The 17,111-nt window shown below is 41.3% G+C and overlaps 1 protein-coding gene across 7 annotated transcripts in view; it reads right to left on the reverse strand.

The window, feature by feature from the left end:
* Window positions 1–346: 346 nt before the first annotated feature.
* The window catches only part of FARP1 (FERM, ARH/RhoGEF and pleckstrin domain protein 1), a 200,855-nt gene continuing 184,090 nt past the window's right edge, over window positions 347–17,111 (reverse strand). For 6 of the 7 annotated variants that reach the window (XM_053931779.1, XM_053931770.1, XM_053931763.1 and 3 more), the window contains exons 18-27: window positions 16,172–16,409; window positions 14,051–14,181; window positions 10,955–11,023; window positions 8,948–9,037; window positions 7,804–7,886; window positions 7,358–7,467; window positions 6,695–6,858; window positions 4,157–4,264; window positions 2,995–3,146; window positions 347–1,917 (exon numbers count right to left, since the gene is read on the reverse strand). In XM_053931779.1, the coding sequence (XP_053787754.1) occupies window positions 1,836–1,917; window positions 2,995–3,146; window positions 4,157–4,264; window positions 6,695–6,858; window positions 7,358–7,467; window positions 7,804–7,886; window positions 8,948–9,037; window positions 10,955–11,023; window positions 14,051–14,181; window positions 16,172–16,409 (1,227 nt within the window). In that variant the 3' untranslated portion in view covers window positions 347–1,835. Of the gene's footprint in view, window positions 1,918–2,994; window positions 3,147–4,156; window positions 4,265–6,694; window positions 6,859–7,357; window positions 7,468–7,803; window positions 7,887–8,947; window positions 9,038–10,954; window positions 11,024–14,050; window positions 14,182–16,171; window positions 16,410–17,111 lie in introns of those variants that run through there. The other variant, XM_053931787.1, reaches the window with a different exon arrangement.

Consider the following 17,111-nt stretch of genomic DNA (forward strand, 5'->3'; position numbering starts at 1 on the left):
GCTTCAGATTTTCCTACCTATTTCCCAAGTTTGTCTTTCAGCATGTCTCAGCCAGAGGCAATGCTTCAGGGTAGGTGTGATTATTGCACTGGTACATCGAGCCAGGGGCACTAGCTGAGGAAAAGAGCTCTACCTGCCCAGGGGGCTGAAGGTCTCCAAGCAGCTGAAGGAAATGCTCTGAAAAGAGTTTCCCTTTGTCAGGGTGTGCTTGGATTTTGCCATGGGGACTGCTGCTTTTCCTAAGGGGTTTGGAGCCCATCCTCATCTTGGACAGAGGTATGTCTGGGGTTGGAGGTAACAGAAAGAACGCTCTACTGGCAAAACAGGCATATGTACAATGGTGTTGTGAGGTATTTTATTCCCTTTTGTTGTGAGCAAAGCTGTAAGAAGCCATTTTACACATCGCACACAGACAAGCCATTAACAAAGCGAGTAGCTGGATGAAGAAAAAGCAGGGATAGAACTTCCCCAGCTTCATTTCCCAGACTGACCTTCAGGCCCCCTCTGCTAAGCACTGTGCTTTCTCCAAGGCCTGTAATGGTGATAGGTGTTACCAGCACATCAAACTTCTGCCAGTGGAAGTTGTACATCACCCTAGTGACAATGTTTCTTAAAACATGAGGGAAAGCATCTAAGCCTTGCAGATACAGTGCTGCCAACCTTCCCAGCGCGCCACCAGCTTCTCCAAAATGTGGTGCCAGCTGATGTTAAAGCTAGGCATATGAAATGGGTAATTCTGCTGTGTAAGTCGCTCTCTGTCTGCCTGAGCCCCAGGGGAGAGAGGGAGAGACTGAAATTCCAACAATAAACTGGAAGTCAATTTGGGATGGGTAACAAGCAGGATGAAAACTTGGGGCTTCAGTAGTACCCCCCCAGCTTAGAGCAATTTAGTTACCAAAACACTGCAAATGAATCACAAATAGCTGCGGTTCTTGTAGCATACAGGTTTTCTTTCAAGTTTGTAAAACAAACAGCAGAATGTCACCACAGCCTTTAATTTCTTCTTGTACATAACCATTCACAGTACATTAACAGCCCAAATAATATTGCACTGGATTTTTAAAAAAATTTTTCGTCTTGCAAGTAGTACTCACTTTTCAAAGCCCACAGATGAACAATTTGGTCAACTTGCACCAAAAAAATGGTTAGATAAGAACCTTATACTTTATTTATACCACATGGATTTGTGACCCCAAAGGGAAATGAGAATGTCAACTGTTTCCTTGTTAAACATAGAAAATTAGTAAATTGTTGCTGATTAAATGTAGAAAGACTGGGAAAAAAAGCATGAAATCTGAAAGTTATCTCATTCCTGTTAGACTGCTTGCTGTATATATAATTATATTCTATACTGTGGAAATCCATCTACATTTAAAAGCCCAGCAGTCTACAGATTAACATGGTAAAAAAAAATAATATATTTTTATGAAAAGAGAAGAAAATAGTGTTTGCCTCAGAGGAAAAAGTTTTCAGATCTCAGTCATCTGGGAGTTCTTTTAGGTGCAATCTTTGAGGCAACAAAACGTCTTTTGGCATTTGGCACTCTAATAAGGACAATATTTTAATACTGGCACAAGCTAAAAACAGCACAGAATGACAAAATACAAGACATGAAATGAACTGCAGCCACTGGGATGGTGGTAAGCTAGTTTGTTTATAAGGAGAACTTAAACAGTTTTGCTGAGGAATTGTGAAAGTTTCTGCAAAACCATACTTATTGTCTTCTTTTACCAAAGTGTAAGTTTTCCTAAACTTGGAGGGAGAAAAAAGAGTTTCAATTGTCCTCTAGAAAATCAGCAGCTGCTGGACAATCAACACAGCGGCTTGTTCAGCCGTCAATAGGCGTGAGGCTCTTTGTGACTCAGAGCTCGAGTGCGTGAGGCAGAGCTGGTGGCACTTCGGATCACTTCCATCCATCTGTGAGGAGGCACGAGGAGACACAAACAAAAGAAACATCAATTCCCAGAGGAGACTTTCTTGACAGATACTGTCTGTACTACTGGTCGTACAGTTTGATTTTTACTGCCTGCAGGAGCATCTTCCTACTTCACCCCTCAATCTATCTCAAGGCAAGAGGATCGACTGCCAAAACTGTAAGGAAGTTTAGAGAGAACAGCAGGTATGGGACCCAAAACTTGTGAAGTTAATAGTGGTTTTACTTGCTCTGCAGTAAAACTAAATATCTTTTTTTCTGAGTGGTCCAAGCAATGAGCAACTGAGACCAACCATTCTTAATCTGAGAGCAAAAAAAAATGTACTTTAGCTGTAATTTCTGCTTCTTTTTCCTAGAACTGATAAAGGCATTTTGTGTTTTTTTTAATCACCATTTTCCCACAATTTGCCTTGTTTATAGTTTTGAACTGACATGGCTAAAGGTTAAGAGCAGCTTTCTTTGATGAAGACATTGTGATTTTTGACATGTTCATGCTTCATATAAAAGAGCTAAATTAGTTCCCTTTAGGAACAACCACAAGCCACAAATTAGGAGTAGTGCCGTTTCCCTGATTCTCCATGTATCTGAAGTTCAGTGGGAGGTGTAAAAATTACATGGTGAAGTGGCATAAATATGCAGTAGGAACAGCTGCTTCTATAAAAATTGGAATTTTGTTTCAGGTGTGGATTTTCCATGCAGTTGTACTAAAGGAAGCCAAGCTATTCTGAAGAGCTACCGAGGTGATCTGTCATCTATTCACATGCTTCCTGAAGTCTGAGGCATGGAGCTTCCCATACAGCCAGCCTGATCAATTTTGACTGGATAATTCAGATTTTGCAGTAATTACTATTACTGCTTTCATACCATCACAACCAATCACTTGATTTTAGTGATATCAGGTTTAAAATTTCATTCATAACTTTAAAAGATCCTTTCTCCAGTTGTGCTGAACCACTTTCCTGTATTAATGAACCAACTTATTTAATAAACTTTGTATCTACTAACCTTTGGAAGAATGCTCCTGGAATTTAACAAAAATTTTCTCTCAAAAACAAACTTACCTTTCAAAGGTGTATTCACTTTCAGCCCTGAAGTAGTACACATGGGATTTGAAATGTAGCTTGAACACGTAGTCTTTGTGAATGTTTTCAGATTCAGAGGGAAGGGTAAGTGAATATCCCAATAAAGGAAGGCTGGCTAAAGGATGATTGTCCTGAAAAGATACAATGGAAAGTGCTGTGAGATCAAATGCCCTTAAATAAAGAAAGCACATAACTAATGGAAAGCAGATACCCACTCATTTAAAGATGACTGTGTTTCTACACGTGTGCAGAAAAATACCAGATTTATACAATTGCAATAAGATTAATTGTCTGGTAGTTTCAGTTGGTCATCATTACAGACCCTTTGCATAAGGATCTGCTGTAGGCTGATCCTATCAGTATTTCCTTGAAGGAAAGCTGGCTATTATCTTGGAGTTTCATTACTTTCTAACTGATGAACATAATGCTCCATCATTTGCCATTGGCAGGGTGCCATCCAGGTTCATCCTCAGCTTGCAAACTCCTACTCCTTTAGAGCTGTGCTGTCCACCCAGGAGGTTCACTGCTGAAGTCCAGTTACTGCATGGCAAACAATTTCTTTATCCCTCTTACCTGTGGAATATCCTCCAATTCTTTCTTTAATCATTAAGGATTTCTATGACAATGAAAGCACAATGTAGCAACTCGAGTTACTTTGTGCTTATGTCCTGCTCAAACAGATCCACAAGTCCAACAGATTCTAAACAGAAATCCCCTACCTTTGCAGTAGAATATTTGCTCAGGTGGATTAAATCATTGACCACTGTTCTCTTGTTTGTTAAGTGTCAGTAATGGTAAACAGAATTTGTAAGTCACAATTAAGTTTTTAATTGTAGTGACAAAAGCCTGGTTTAAACTTGCACCACAGCTTCTGAGTAGTGGTGAGCTCTGCTGTGCTTTCAAGAATGACATGTACTGTGACTGCTGAAAGCTTCAGGAAAGAACTGACCCAGGAGCAGTGAGAACAAGCCCTGCTCTGTGTGCCAGTGGCAGTGAAGGCTGTGTGTGCAGCTGGGACCACTGCACCTGCTGCTCCAGCCTACAGCATCTGTGACTGATAGCCACTTTTCTCTCAGCTGCCTCTTTGGAAAAGAGCCCCCCACTGTCTTCTCCAGCCACTCACACTTGCCCAGTCGGTTACCTGGTGCGATTTATAGAAGAACATGCAGAAGTTGGTGAACACCACCCAAAGCTTCTGCCACCCGTTGCTGTTTTTGAATTTTCTTAGCAGATTTCCAGACAGCTGGTTCTGAAACAGATCAAAAGCAGCCAAGTAAAACAGTGAAAGGTGCCTGCAGCTTAGTTACTTTAAGAAAAATTACTTGCTTTTATCTGGTTTTATGTGATCTGGTTGTAAATGAAAATGCTTTGATTGACTGGACATACTTTTCTTCTACTGCTGAGCAGTAATGTAATGTATTTGTTTGTTTGCAGCTGGGTACTTCCAAAAACTCAAAGCTACTACACTAATTATTTTATCAACCGAGGTGGCTTTTGGCAAGCTGCTACTAAACCTCAGTCTCGTTAATCCTACTCTCTTCTTTTAGAATGGTACTTAAATAGAATGGAAACAGAAAGTCTGACATGAATTTGTGATGTAAAGGAAAATTATGACATACTTTAGAATTGCAGATAGAGATTGAGGTCTCTGTACCCAGGGACTTCACACAGTACTTTTCAAAGATTTCAAAAACAAGGACTGTTAACCTTATTTTTAGCTGGATTTTGGATAGTTTAACATAAAGGAGGAGTAAGCCATAACCAAGTACATGTATTTAATGGCTGCTTGAAGCAACTGCTCTTCACATGGTGAAGATGGAAAGCCAAGCATCATTGTTCCTTGCAAATGAAGGGGGGTTCTCAGTGAATTATTAATGACTTCCCATTCTTTGTTGACTGTAAGGGCTCTTGCCTGGATCACAATCATTCTCTTTATCTAATGCGGAAGCTAATATCTTTATCTGTAAAGCTTAATAGTTGAAATCTGGGGTTCCTGGTGTAACTACTACAAATGAAGTAGTCTTAAAAAGTTCTGCTTTCACCAGCCTTGGATATGCATTAAAGCCTTTCCTTTAACTCATCCTGTTCTCTAATATCTGGACTACTGCCTCGTTGCCCTAAGTTACAGGTGTACTCCTTAATTTTCTGTTACCTCATTACTCTGGAGGATATCATAAAAGGACAGGCTTTGCATTCGGTACCAGCAGACATATGAAATGGAAACAGGCCGCTGATCACTGATCAGTCCAGCAGGTAGGGAGGAACAGTCACTGACAGAGAGAGGATCTTCTACCACGAGAGACAGAAAGGAGGGAGAGACACAAAGAAAATAAACGGTAATGCTGAAGTGAGAGGCACCGACAGGACGACGTGAGCATGAGCAGGACCTGCCACGCATGGAGCAGCAGTGGAGCTGGAGATGTTTTCACAGAACAATGCATGGCTCCAGGCTGTGCTTGGTCTTCACTGCTTTGTGTTCATTGAGGCACAGGGAAGGAAGAAAAATGAGCAGCAATGAACACTGATCTCAGACCTAGTTAGATTTGCCTAACTAAATGTTTTAATCATTAGAATGAGTCACTGGTGTAAGTTCTGTATCTGTTTATAATAAGCCCTCTGCTTTAGGGAAAAATATGAGAACTTGTCCTGTGCTGAACTATTCCTCCCTTGCAGGATATAAGAGTATGAAGAATGGAAAATCCCACCTACGTGGGACCGAAATGAGGCTCTACAGTCAGCATTTTTTAGTACGGAATAATTTTGTCATACTTCAGCAACAAACTCACCTCCTGTTTAAAAACAGAGGCAGTTATACAAACCATGTTTGTCCTTGTATCCCTATGTTCTGCATCAGTATCTCTTCTCTAGAACAATGGTGCCCTGATGTCTGAGGGCTGCCACTTGAGTGCAAATCCACTCAGCTTTAATATTCCTTTTTCCATTTTCATAAAGCATAAACTTCCATTTGCTGAGGCCTGTGATAAAGTACACAGAGCTCCTTGGACTATCTTTGGTGAAGGAAGAACACCTCAGCAGGCTTACCCCCTCATCCTAAATCCTACACTGAGCTAGGAGTCTTTCATTTCAATCTTTGAAAAGACAATGTCTGCACCTCAGCTGTTGAGTACAGAATCAACGAATGTATATCAAATTGGCTTAGCTGTGATCAGAGTGGTAAAAAAGGGGTTTATTTTGAGGTGGAAAATGCAAATAAAGAAAAAGCAGATGAGACTGAGCAATGAGACAAGGTTCCAGAAAAGATGGCTAGGTAAAGAAAGTAAGTTAGTAATACACATAATTAAAACTCTGGCTGCAGCAGCTAAAGACAATATCCTTTCCGCTCAAGCAATGGCTTAATGCCTGTGTAACTGAAAGCATTAAGACAGTTTGAACTGCTTTACATTCTAAAGGGCATCAGCTTTTTTTTTCTGACAGTTGCTTCTATGAATATTACTGCTCTAACTGATTTTACAGAGGTGCACTACAGGAGCAGATCTGTGCTTCTTGTGTGACGGTTGATGCCATCGTTTGGGAATACGGGAGGCGCTTTAATAAGCATGCTTGAAACTTCCCCAGGAGGAGACAAGGGAACAGCGCACTTGTTAAGGAGGAGCAAAAAGGAAATTGTCATTCAAAAGCGAGCCTGGAGCTGCAGTTCAGGTTGTTCTGAGGCAGATACCTCCACAGCAATACTAAAGTCGATCATTGAAACACTGGTATTTCTGTGCCAGCAGACGTGCACCGTAGTGTTGCCACGGTGTGGTGACTGACGTTCGAGTGAGGTGCGGGATGCACTGAGGTCGTCCTCAGATTCCTGGTCTACAGTAGTTTCATCAGGAGACTCTATGAAATGCAGGGAAAAAGCATCTTTCTTCCTCTATGTAACAACATGTATAATTGGAAAAATTAAACAAATCAATTCTGTCTGCAGTATTGTGAATTAATTTTAAACCACCATTTTCGAAATAATTTTGTCCAGATTTTAAACAGATTATTATATTTTATATATTTAATTTATGTGTTTCTGCAAATGTTAGAATTCAAGGCGAACTACCATGCTTTGTTGGTATTTTTAATACCTTCCAAGGACAGGCACTGCCCAAAGAGTTCCTGGAATCATTATGCTTAAGTCACTTCTCTATTCAATGAAACTTTCTGCTAACATCAACAAGAACATTAAAATGGCACAAATCTCAATATATCTATACATACATATGTATATAAATCAACTTCAAATGTCTCAGTTTGACCTGTGGCCAGCACTTCTCACCACTTTGCTTAGAAGCAACCACCAGTCATACTGACAAAAGTGAATAAAACCTACTCTCTGGCATTTACTTACTATTGTCAGGGCTGCTTGCCAGTAACTCTGGGGCAGGGCCACTGCTTTTCTCTGCCAGGTCTATTGCCATCTGGATGTCCTCAGTCCATTTGTCCATTTCAGCACGGGTACTAACAATGAAAATTCAGGTTTTATTCACTTTCATACAGGCTGAAAACAAACTCTAAGAAAGGCACAAGCTGAGCTTACTTTTAACTGAAATAAATAAATTCAGACACAAGATGCTACTTTTTCCCCCTGATAACTTAGTTTTGGTTTCAAGTTGCACAACTGCCACTCTATTGTGTCCCATCCACTTTTTTCTTAACAAATGGCTTTCACAAAAGAATACACCTTTGAGGAGATGGTTTTGGGGGCAAATACAAACAAAATGATGCCTCTCTGTCCCACTGTGACAGCTGCAGAGAAATACAACTCACATGTGGACTTTGTCTCTACTGAATTACCTTGCAGCAACAACGATGGACTGGTGTTGACCTCGTAGTGTCAGACAGTGAGGAACTCCCCATTCCTCCTCACTTTCCTCCATCTGAGAGGTAAAAGGCCAAATGCAGTCAGATTGCAGAAAGTACATAGTTCTTAAGGTGAAACAGTGAACTGAATGAGCTCTTACCATTGGGGAAAAGAAAATAGGAGAAATGCTCACAAATTTGAGGTAGGTATTGAGGAAAAAACCAGTGCTTTGCAAGTTGGAAGAATAGTAAGTTCTGCAATAATGTCTTGAACCAAAAGCATGGCTTTGTCTGCTTTGTGTCAGAGAAAATAGCAGCATTTTTATCAGAAGAGTGATTTATTGTACAAAAGGATGTGTTAAATGCTGGGAGTGCTTTGGAAACCGTAGCATAGCACAGTTCTGCTGAGAGCAAGTCCAGCCCAAATGGCCATCAACAACTGAGTAGATTCCTTGATATGCTAGACAAAACCTGAAACCTTGCAAGTGTTTAGCGAAAATGAATTACTGTGGTAGTGACAAATTAATTAAATTCTCAGGAGAACAGCATAGAGTTGATACCAGACAGTGAGAAGTTCCATTGAAAATAATGGAGGGAATGAAAGCGTTTTGAAATCAGCAAAAATATTTTTGAAACAATAGAAGAAGAGGTAAATAGGTGCTATTGGCTTAAAATGGCTATTTTCCAGAAGAATTGCAACAAGAGCTCCAAATAATATTTTGCTGTCAGATTCCCACTACTTTGGCTTTAAGATATAGAGCTGGAAACATTAGGAAATGCATTTTTTTATAGAAATTAGATTGTTGCTACTGTTTACTTGTCTTGTGTGTGTCTATAATGAATTGGTGATGAATTACTTGTAAGAATCATGGTCAAATTAATGAAAAAAACAAATAACCCATCTCCAGAGAAGTCTGCATTGTGAGGAAGCAGCCCTCAAAAATGCATTTTCCCTCCTCATTTTTGCTATGTGATCACCTCTGTGCAGAAGGCTGCAGGAACAGATGCTGAACCCAAGATAGATTTAGAGAACACCTTCCTTTGCTGCTGTTTTCAGCCCAGCAGAAATTCATCAAGCAATTAAGATGGGACCACAAATGGCCACTTAAGCATGAATCCCTTAAGTCACAATACTTACTGTCATGCCATACAGTGGAAGATGACCATGGACTTTAAACTGATTGGATGCTGTCAGACCTCTACTTGTGTACAGCAGGATATCATTAAACTAAAAAGCAAGGATAAGCATTATTAGAATGGTGTTGGCTGACATGTATGTATGTGAAAAAAAAAAGAGAACAGTGAATACAGGAAAGCTGAGTATTTATATGGCAGTCCTAACTCATGAATCCAAAATGCTGGCTTCCACAATATTCCACTACCTAGTGTTAGCACCTGTTATTTTCTCTGCCCTCTTTTCCGGCTAGTTTTAGGTATGTTTCCATAATTTTCCACTGGATATTTTCCGATGCCTTCTAATGTTCCCTTTGTGATCTCTGGGTCAGAACTACGAAGGCACAACAGTGGTGAAACAGAGCAGTACATTTCACACTCTGCTACTCTTTGAAGCTATGGAAGGTGGGTGCTTCACCAACATTTTCTCCTACTTTGAGAGAAAAGATAGGCAAACCTGCCCAAGAGGTGTGTCCAACTCAGCCTGTGTAAACAGAGTGGCTGTCTTTTACTCCCCCTACCTTTTTTAAGGTAGGCGGTTTTAGGTTAAAAATACCAAGGAGAAGGGACTGAAAATCTCAATTGGTAGACCTTCCTGCAGGTAACGACAGTTGTCCGAAGCATGTCAAATGACTGCCTGCATTTTGTTGCCATAAAATGAACAGAATATTTTCACTGGGCCACCTGGGTCAAAGGGTGTTTTTCTCAAACCAGATGGTTGCATCAAGAAAATCATACTCTGTGGTGTGAAACAGAGGTCTTACCACAGCCCCCTACAATGCAGCAGCAGTAATTCATGAAGCTTTGTGGGTCAGCCACTAGAGGGGGATTTAATTTTGCCAATGAATTACACGTGTATTTGGAATCCCACAGTACTGATCTGGGATTTTACCTCCAAATAGATTCTGCTGCTTAAGACAGATAAAAGAATTCTTTGACAGTGAAAGCAAACTACTTGAGAGTCTAATTCTCAGATTCTTAGTGTTTTATACAGGCATAATACCAAGGCATCATCTAGTATCTGTTGGTATGCAAGAAAATATTCACCGTATTCATTAGGCTTCCTCTTCAGTGCCTTTAAAGGCAGATGATAATCCTACTCAGGTAGATTTATCAGGTTATATCTTTGGCTCATTGGAAAGATTAAATGTCAAACACCTTGTAAAATCTAGCACACTCACAAGCTCTTCTACATAGCCACTGCCTTCACCTTTTGCACGCAAGAAGCCAAGGAGTATTCTTCTGCCACACTGCACTGACTCTTCAGGGTTTCGTATACTAAAAAATCTGTGCACTCTGCTGGGCATCCCAAGACCCCAGCACCAAGGGCACAACAGCAGTAACACGAGGAGTTTGGGAGCAAATCAGCTGGCTGGGAAGAAAAGAGAGGAGGAACTATCCAGTGGACTCTTGTGGATCAGAGACCGAGTGGGATCACCATGACATCAAAGTGGTGGGGGGAGACAAACTTGCCTAGTGTAAAACTTACAAAATGTGTCTCCAGCTACATGCAGGTCCATCAACATGCTGGGCACTTGTGTTGGAACTGGATGATTTATGGAAAAATTTGGTTCTGTAATGTGTTCTGAGAGCATTATGTGAATTATTGTTCATATCACCAGGAGTCATTCTTTATCTTCTTTTCTGAATATGATCACTATCCCTGGTGCCACTTTTCACTTTGTAATGACTCTGCTTTTATTTAAGACAAGGTTCAAGGAGGTATTATTTTATCATTATATTCACAATGTCATATGAAAAATAGTTTTCTCTTTGTAAGAAGCAGTTACGAAGAGAATATTGGATTTGAACAGAAATGTAGGTTCTTAACAACCAGCTGCATGGGTGATGCACTATGTTAATTTAAATAAGGCTGTTTAAAAATACTTCAAAATTCAAATCTAACAGTTATGGCTAGTACATGCCTAGAGTTACATTTCATTGTACAAAGAAAAATTGTCTTCTTGCTTACCAGGAAAAACATCCGTTGCTGTAAACCTTTTCCAGACAACTTACTAAGACTGCCCAGTCTAATAAACTCCTGTGGGAAACAAATACAAAAATTTATCTCCTGCAGAAATTATGATTTTTTTTAGTATGTAAACAGAAATATGACAACTTGATCATACAAATGACTTGACTGTCAGCTACCAAGACTTTTATTAAATATGTTAGAAATCTAATTTATAGGATAATTCCTGTTAGTAACTGTCTTTAGGATAAACTCTTTTCATTCATACTAAGAAAATTGAGCTAAGCAAAATTGTTTTTACCTGACAATAACTCCTTCAGACAGCTCCCTCTTTGGTCAGTTTTTAAGGAGTATTTTTCACAGCACAAATAACATAAAAACTAATGATATATGTGTTCTTGGTTAGCCACTGGTAATCTTCTGTGGTGCATATGGCATATATTGCTCTCATTCACTGCAATGTAAAGCCAGCTACACGACTCAACATAACCATTAGCAGCAGACAAAGAAAGACATTTGTCTGGCAGTGTGAGTTAAACTAGCACCATCCACATCATATAATATAGCACATTAATTCAGACCATAGTGTTTAAGAATGTTTAGGGATGGCAATAGAAGAAAAGTAGCACATCTGAAACTTTCAAAATGGTGGATTTCCTGGGCTTACTGTGAACTATGCAGTAACTCACCCTTATATTTCTCTCAAACCCATGAAAACATCATTTTTCAGTCACTTCCTCCAGCTTCTGCTAAGAGGTTTATGTTTATTTATTACAGTCTTTCTAAGGTCATTCTACTCATACTTGTGGATGTAAAAGCCTATATAAAGCACCTAAATCACATGCATTTTAGGAATAAACTGGCTCAGAGCAACCTGTTCAGAGAAACAATGCAAATGCCTTAGGTTTGCTTTGGTGTGTCCAGTCCCACCTGCGCTGCCTAAGGGCTGAAGGGTGGAAAAGTGGCTAGAGGTGGTTATCCCTATACCACAGTGGGCTCATGGCACCAGAGAGGCCACTGGAAGCTGTTGCTGGCCACCAAGGAGTATTAATCGTAATTAGTATCATGTGGTACCACCTGATAGTCCCTGGCAGGCTCAGCACCAGCATGGCCAGCGGTGGGACTATATGGATCCCGAGCTGCAGGTCACTGCCACCTGCAAGGACAGCCAGCTGTGGGGGGTTTTCATGTCCAGTACAGGAACCAGCTCAGCAGCAGAAGACATCCTGCTCTGGGATGTCCCTGTCATCCCAGAGGATGGGGTTATAGTGGCATTTGCCTCCCAGCCCTGCCTGCAGCAGGGCACGGACTTGAGTCAGAGCCAGAAGAACAACCAAGGGCTGGAAGCAGCAACACCCTGGGCATGTGCCAGAGTGTGGTGGCCAATGCTTCTCATCTTGGCAGGGAAACAACTTCTGCCCCCCATCTGCCTTTTCCTTGAACTTCCTAGGACAGGAAGACTGCTCAGACTTTAAATAGACTAGGGTAGCAGAAACACATGATGACAGCATTTAATTTCATGTGATAGAGAGATGCAGAGGCTGTGAAATGTCCCGAGGGACTTGCCAAGGATGTGAACAGTCTGTGGATCACTAGAAAGAAACATGAGCTGTGGCAGCTGCTTGGAGACAGGGAAGAGGTAAAGGGAGGGAGTGGGGAACAGCCACAAATGCAGAAATACCTGTGCTCAGCACTGCCTTCCCAATGGCACATCAACTTCAAACACGGCTGCAGGTTCTGGTTTTGTGTATTACACACAAAAGTCAAGGGAGTGGGGAGGAAATTGCTTCACCAACAGACAACTCTCAAGTTGGCACACACAGCTACATGTGCCTAAGAAAATTAAAAAAGGCTACAAATATTACACTGTGGCTCATTTGTTCTGAAATGAGCCTTTGATTTTTAAAAGGCATGATAAGTAAGAGAGAGATGTTGGTATTCTTATGGCCCAATTAAGTGTTTACTTAAGGTAACACTGTCTCAAAAATTATTGCTAATGTTACATGTAGACTGAAGAGACTGCTCCTCCCCAGGGCCATGAGTTTCAAAGCAAGGCATGGTGAAAGGACTGAAGTTCTTCCAGCAAAATGCCTTACTTGCCTTTAATCTGTCGAGCTCTAGCATCAAGGGCTGAGAAAAGAAAATAAGGGCAGCATGAAGAAATGTGCAACTGCTCAAGCTCTGAATGCTGTGATAAATACTGCATTTTTACTGCCTCTGTCGTAAAAGATCTTTGGAATTGCCTAGAATTCCAAATCTATATAAAAGACAGAACTGAAAAAGTCAAAAAAAGGTAATAAAGAGGATTGCCTTTTCCTGCTTTAAAGGTGCTGGTTTCGGCTGGGGTAGAATTAATTTCTTCACCATGGCTGGTATGGGGCTGTATCTTGGATTTGTGCCGGGCACAAGTAGCTGAACACAGGGTTGATAATAAAGAGATGTTTTTGTTATTGCTGAGCAGGGCTTACACAGAGCTAATGCCTTTTCTGCTTTTCCTACTGCCACACTGGTGAGAGCGTTGGAGGTGCATGTGAACTCGGGAGGAGTCACAGCCAGGACAGGTGACTCAAACTGACCAAAGGGATATTCCAGACCATATGACATCATGCTCAATATAATAAAGTGGGGGGAAGAAGGAGGAAGGGGGGAACATTTGCAGTGATGGCATTTGTCTTCCCAAGCCACCATTACATGTGATGGGGCCCTGCTCTCCTGGGATGGCAGAACACCTGTCTGCCCTTGACGAGCAGTAAATTGATTCCTTGTTTTGCTTTGCTTGTGTGCATGGCTTCTGCTTTCCCTGTTAAACTGCCTTCATCTCAACTCATGGGTTCTCTCGATTGCTTTCACTCTTCCAATTCTCTACCTGGCCCTCCTGTTGGGTCAGTGAGCAAGCAGCTGTGTGGTACTTGGCTGTTGGCTGGGGTTAAATCATGACATTTGTCATTATTATGTTTATACCTGAGAGTTTTTGGTGACAGAATAAGGTTCAGATAATGAAAGGCAATTTTACATGTGCCCCTAATAAACAGGTTTTGAAAACATACCTAATGATTTGAAATTGTATCAAATCTTAATCACAACTCTGTTACTTACCCTTCCAGGGATCACCAGATTGTCCATGCCTATCAAGTCTTTCTTCAGTTCATGCAGCTTCTGGAAGTTCTCCATCTTTATCATATTTCCATGGAGCTGAGCCACCATTTCAGAAATCTCAGCCAAAGCAGCTAGATGGACAAATCCATAAAGTGCTTATTAAAAATTTACAAGAATGTTCAAAAAGAAATATGTCTTTTGTCAGCAGTACCCAGCTCATTAACCTTCTTGTGCTACTCTTCTCCTCTACAGCATAAAGCTACTCAGGCAGACTAAAACCCACACAAACTCTGTACATCATCTTATGCAGTGGATGTGGTGGAGTGTTGTGATGAAGAGACAGTCTATTTCCCAAAAATTTACCCTGTTTTAGCCACATTAACTCTATAAGAAGAGTATGGTCAATCCAGAGCACCAATGAATGGATTCTCATAAAGGGCTTAAATTCCTACAACTCTGATCAATCTAGGGATGTTCTTTATGCTTCAAAACAATGCATTTTTCCCCCCTGCTTGCAGCACACTGGGTCAGATCCATATTTGAAAAGAGCAGGACGTGGCAGTGTCACTTATCGCATAATTTCAGATGGCAAACACCTTGGGGTTTGTTCTCAATCCCATCAACGAGAACAACTAAAGGGCTGCACATCATTGAGTCACATCATGGCTTTACTTCATTCTCTCCAGAGACACCACCAACTCCCTGTGCCATCATGAGCACCAACCTTGACACGCCTGGCTGGGTAGGCAGTCTCTGAATGGGCCAAAGACATTGGCTGACAGTGCCAGAAGAGAAGCTACAGCCATTTGTGTTAAAAAACCACAGCCACGTGAACAATAACAGTAGTTCCATCTTCCTTCTTACATCATTGCTCAGTACACAGTTCACCCACTTGCTAGTGGGAGACTTATGCTCTCTTCAGGATTAAATTCACTTTTTTTTTTTTTTGCTTCCTTTAGACTCCAACCTTTAAAAAAAAATCTGTAAACACCTTAGTAAGAAACCAATCCCACAGTGATGGGGTCTCTAAGTCACACTGTCCTCATGTTCTCTTATTTTCACCTGTGAAACCTATATTTGTATCCAATTCAGAAATGAAGCAAGAGTCAGCCTGCTACACTCTCCAGGGAGAAGGAGAATGGACACATCATCCTCATCCTCTAGCCTTGGCTGAAAGGAATGCAGGCACTGCTCACTGCTTTCTTTGAGATCATTCAGGGAGCAGTGACATTTGGGCCAACACCTGTGTCACACAGCACTCCAGTGGCACAGGTCTCTGTGGCATTTCTTATTGCCACAGGTCAGGTTAGCCCTGCTTTCTGTGCACTGTCTGCTGTGGGTCTCATCCCACAGAATCTGAGGGAGCTCAGCTCACATGTTATGCCTGGGAGCAGTTGGGCTGAGCAAGTTCTTCCATGGACCTGCACCAAAGCACCGAAGATAATGGAGTTATCCTTAAACACACACAGGGGATGGGTGCAAGGGGGAAGGAGAACAAACCATCAGAAAGAAATGGCAGGCACTGAGCTCAGGCTACAGGAGGGCAATTTCTTCATGTTTGAAAAAAAAAAAACAAAAAACAACCCCAAATCCAAAACCAACCCAGGTTGGCTGCTTTGAGCTCCTGAAACAAATCATGGAAATGATAACAGAGCAAACTGTATTCTTGAAAAAGAAGACAAATAACACTGAAAGACATAACAACAACATCCCTACTGGGTCAGACCAAGGGTTCACCTGGGCTAGTATTTTGTGTTATTAGAGGATCTCTAGGGAAAGCTAGGAACAACACAAGCACATATGGTATGTTCCCTGTGCTCTCTCCCAACCTCCCAACTGTTTTCAGTTCAAGAGACTTCCTGAACCTACTGTCATTTCTGTGTGTTTAATAACCCCCAACAGAATTCTCTTCCAAGTACCTGCCCAGACGGCATAATGTGTATAGAAGAGCAACCTTAATCCCACTGTTTATGGTGTTCTGAGTGGTGGATTTTGCAACTCAATCCTCTTTTTATGTAGGCTTAAAAAAAAAAGATTTTTTCTTTCCTCCAGCCATACACCTCTAATGGATTTGGATGTCATTCCCCAGCTCCAGGAACTGACGCCTTCTCTCTTACTTACCTCTCGAATCCCTGAAGTCTATGTGGCTTGGAGGGTAGTGCTTGCAAAGCCTCTCCATTATCTGCTTGTAGTGCATAAGCCTGTGTAAAGGTCTGAGGAGGAAGGTATTGAGAGGCAAGTAGCAGACTTTCTGTAGTTCAAAATCTCTGCAAAAGGTCTCCAGCTTGCGGGAGTTCTTGATCCCATTCTCCAACTCCATTAAAATCTCATTGTGCTTTCGCAGGTGAATTGTCAGTTGCTTTTATGCATGAAAGAAAAGAGGAGGCTCTTAACAATCACTGAGAGACATGACTCAGCCCATACCTAATCCAATAACACATCCAACTAGCACAGCAGTGGGGATTTTGCAAACAAAATCACTGTACAACACAATGGTTCTGATATTCACTTGCCAAGAGAAAAGGCATTACTCATTTGAAATAGACACCTCCACCCCCTCTGCATTCCCGGGAAAACTAAAGTACACAATTCAACAAAATTAACTCTCTTATCAGTGAGAAATCCAAAGGCAAGGAGATGACATGAACACAGCTCATGCAAGTAGGTGCAATGGAGACAGCCAAAAAAATGTGAATGGGATTTTCTAAAAGGATGAAGGGATTTAGATGCCCCAGTTTCCCTTAGGTGGTTTTGGGGAACAGAGATGCAGGCAAATAGACTTCGGGCTTCTGCTCCCCTCTTATTAATGATAAGTTGCACCTCTTGGGAAACTCAACAAACACAAAACCAGAGGCATTGCCTGACAGAAATGGGTATGTTACAAGATCTTCATCCTTAGACTACATCCTCTTCTCCTTAGTGAAGTCTCTAAATAATCCCACTGGTAGCAGGGGAGCTGCACACCAGCAGTGAATGAGGTTTGCATGAAATACGCAACTCCATTTAGGTCTCAGCATCACAGGTATTCACAGCTTCCCCTTAAAACAGTTCGGCAGTATTT

This window comes from Vidua chalybeata, chromosome 2, assembly GCF_026979565.1.
Source record: "Vidua chalybeata isolate OUT-0048 chromosome 2, bVidCha1 merged haplotype, whole genome shotgun sequence".
In the NCBI taxonomy this organism is placed as follows: domain Eukaryota; kingdom Metazoa; phylum Chordata; class Aves; order Passeriformes; family Viduidae; genus Vidua; species Vidua chalybeata.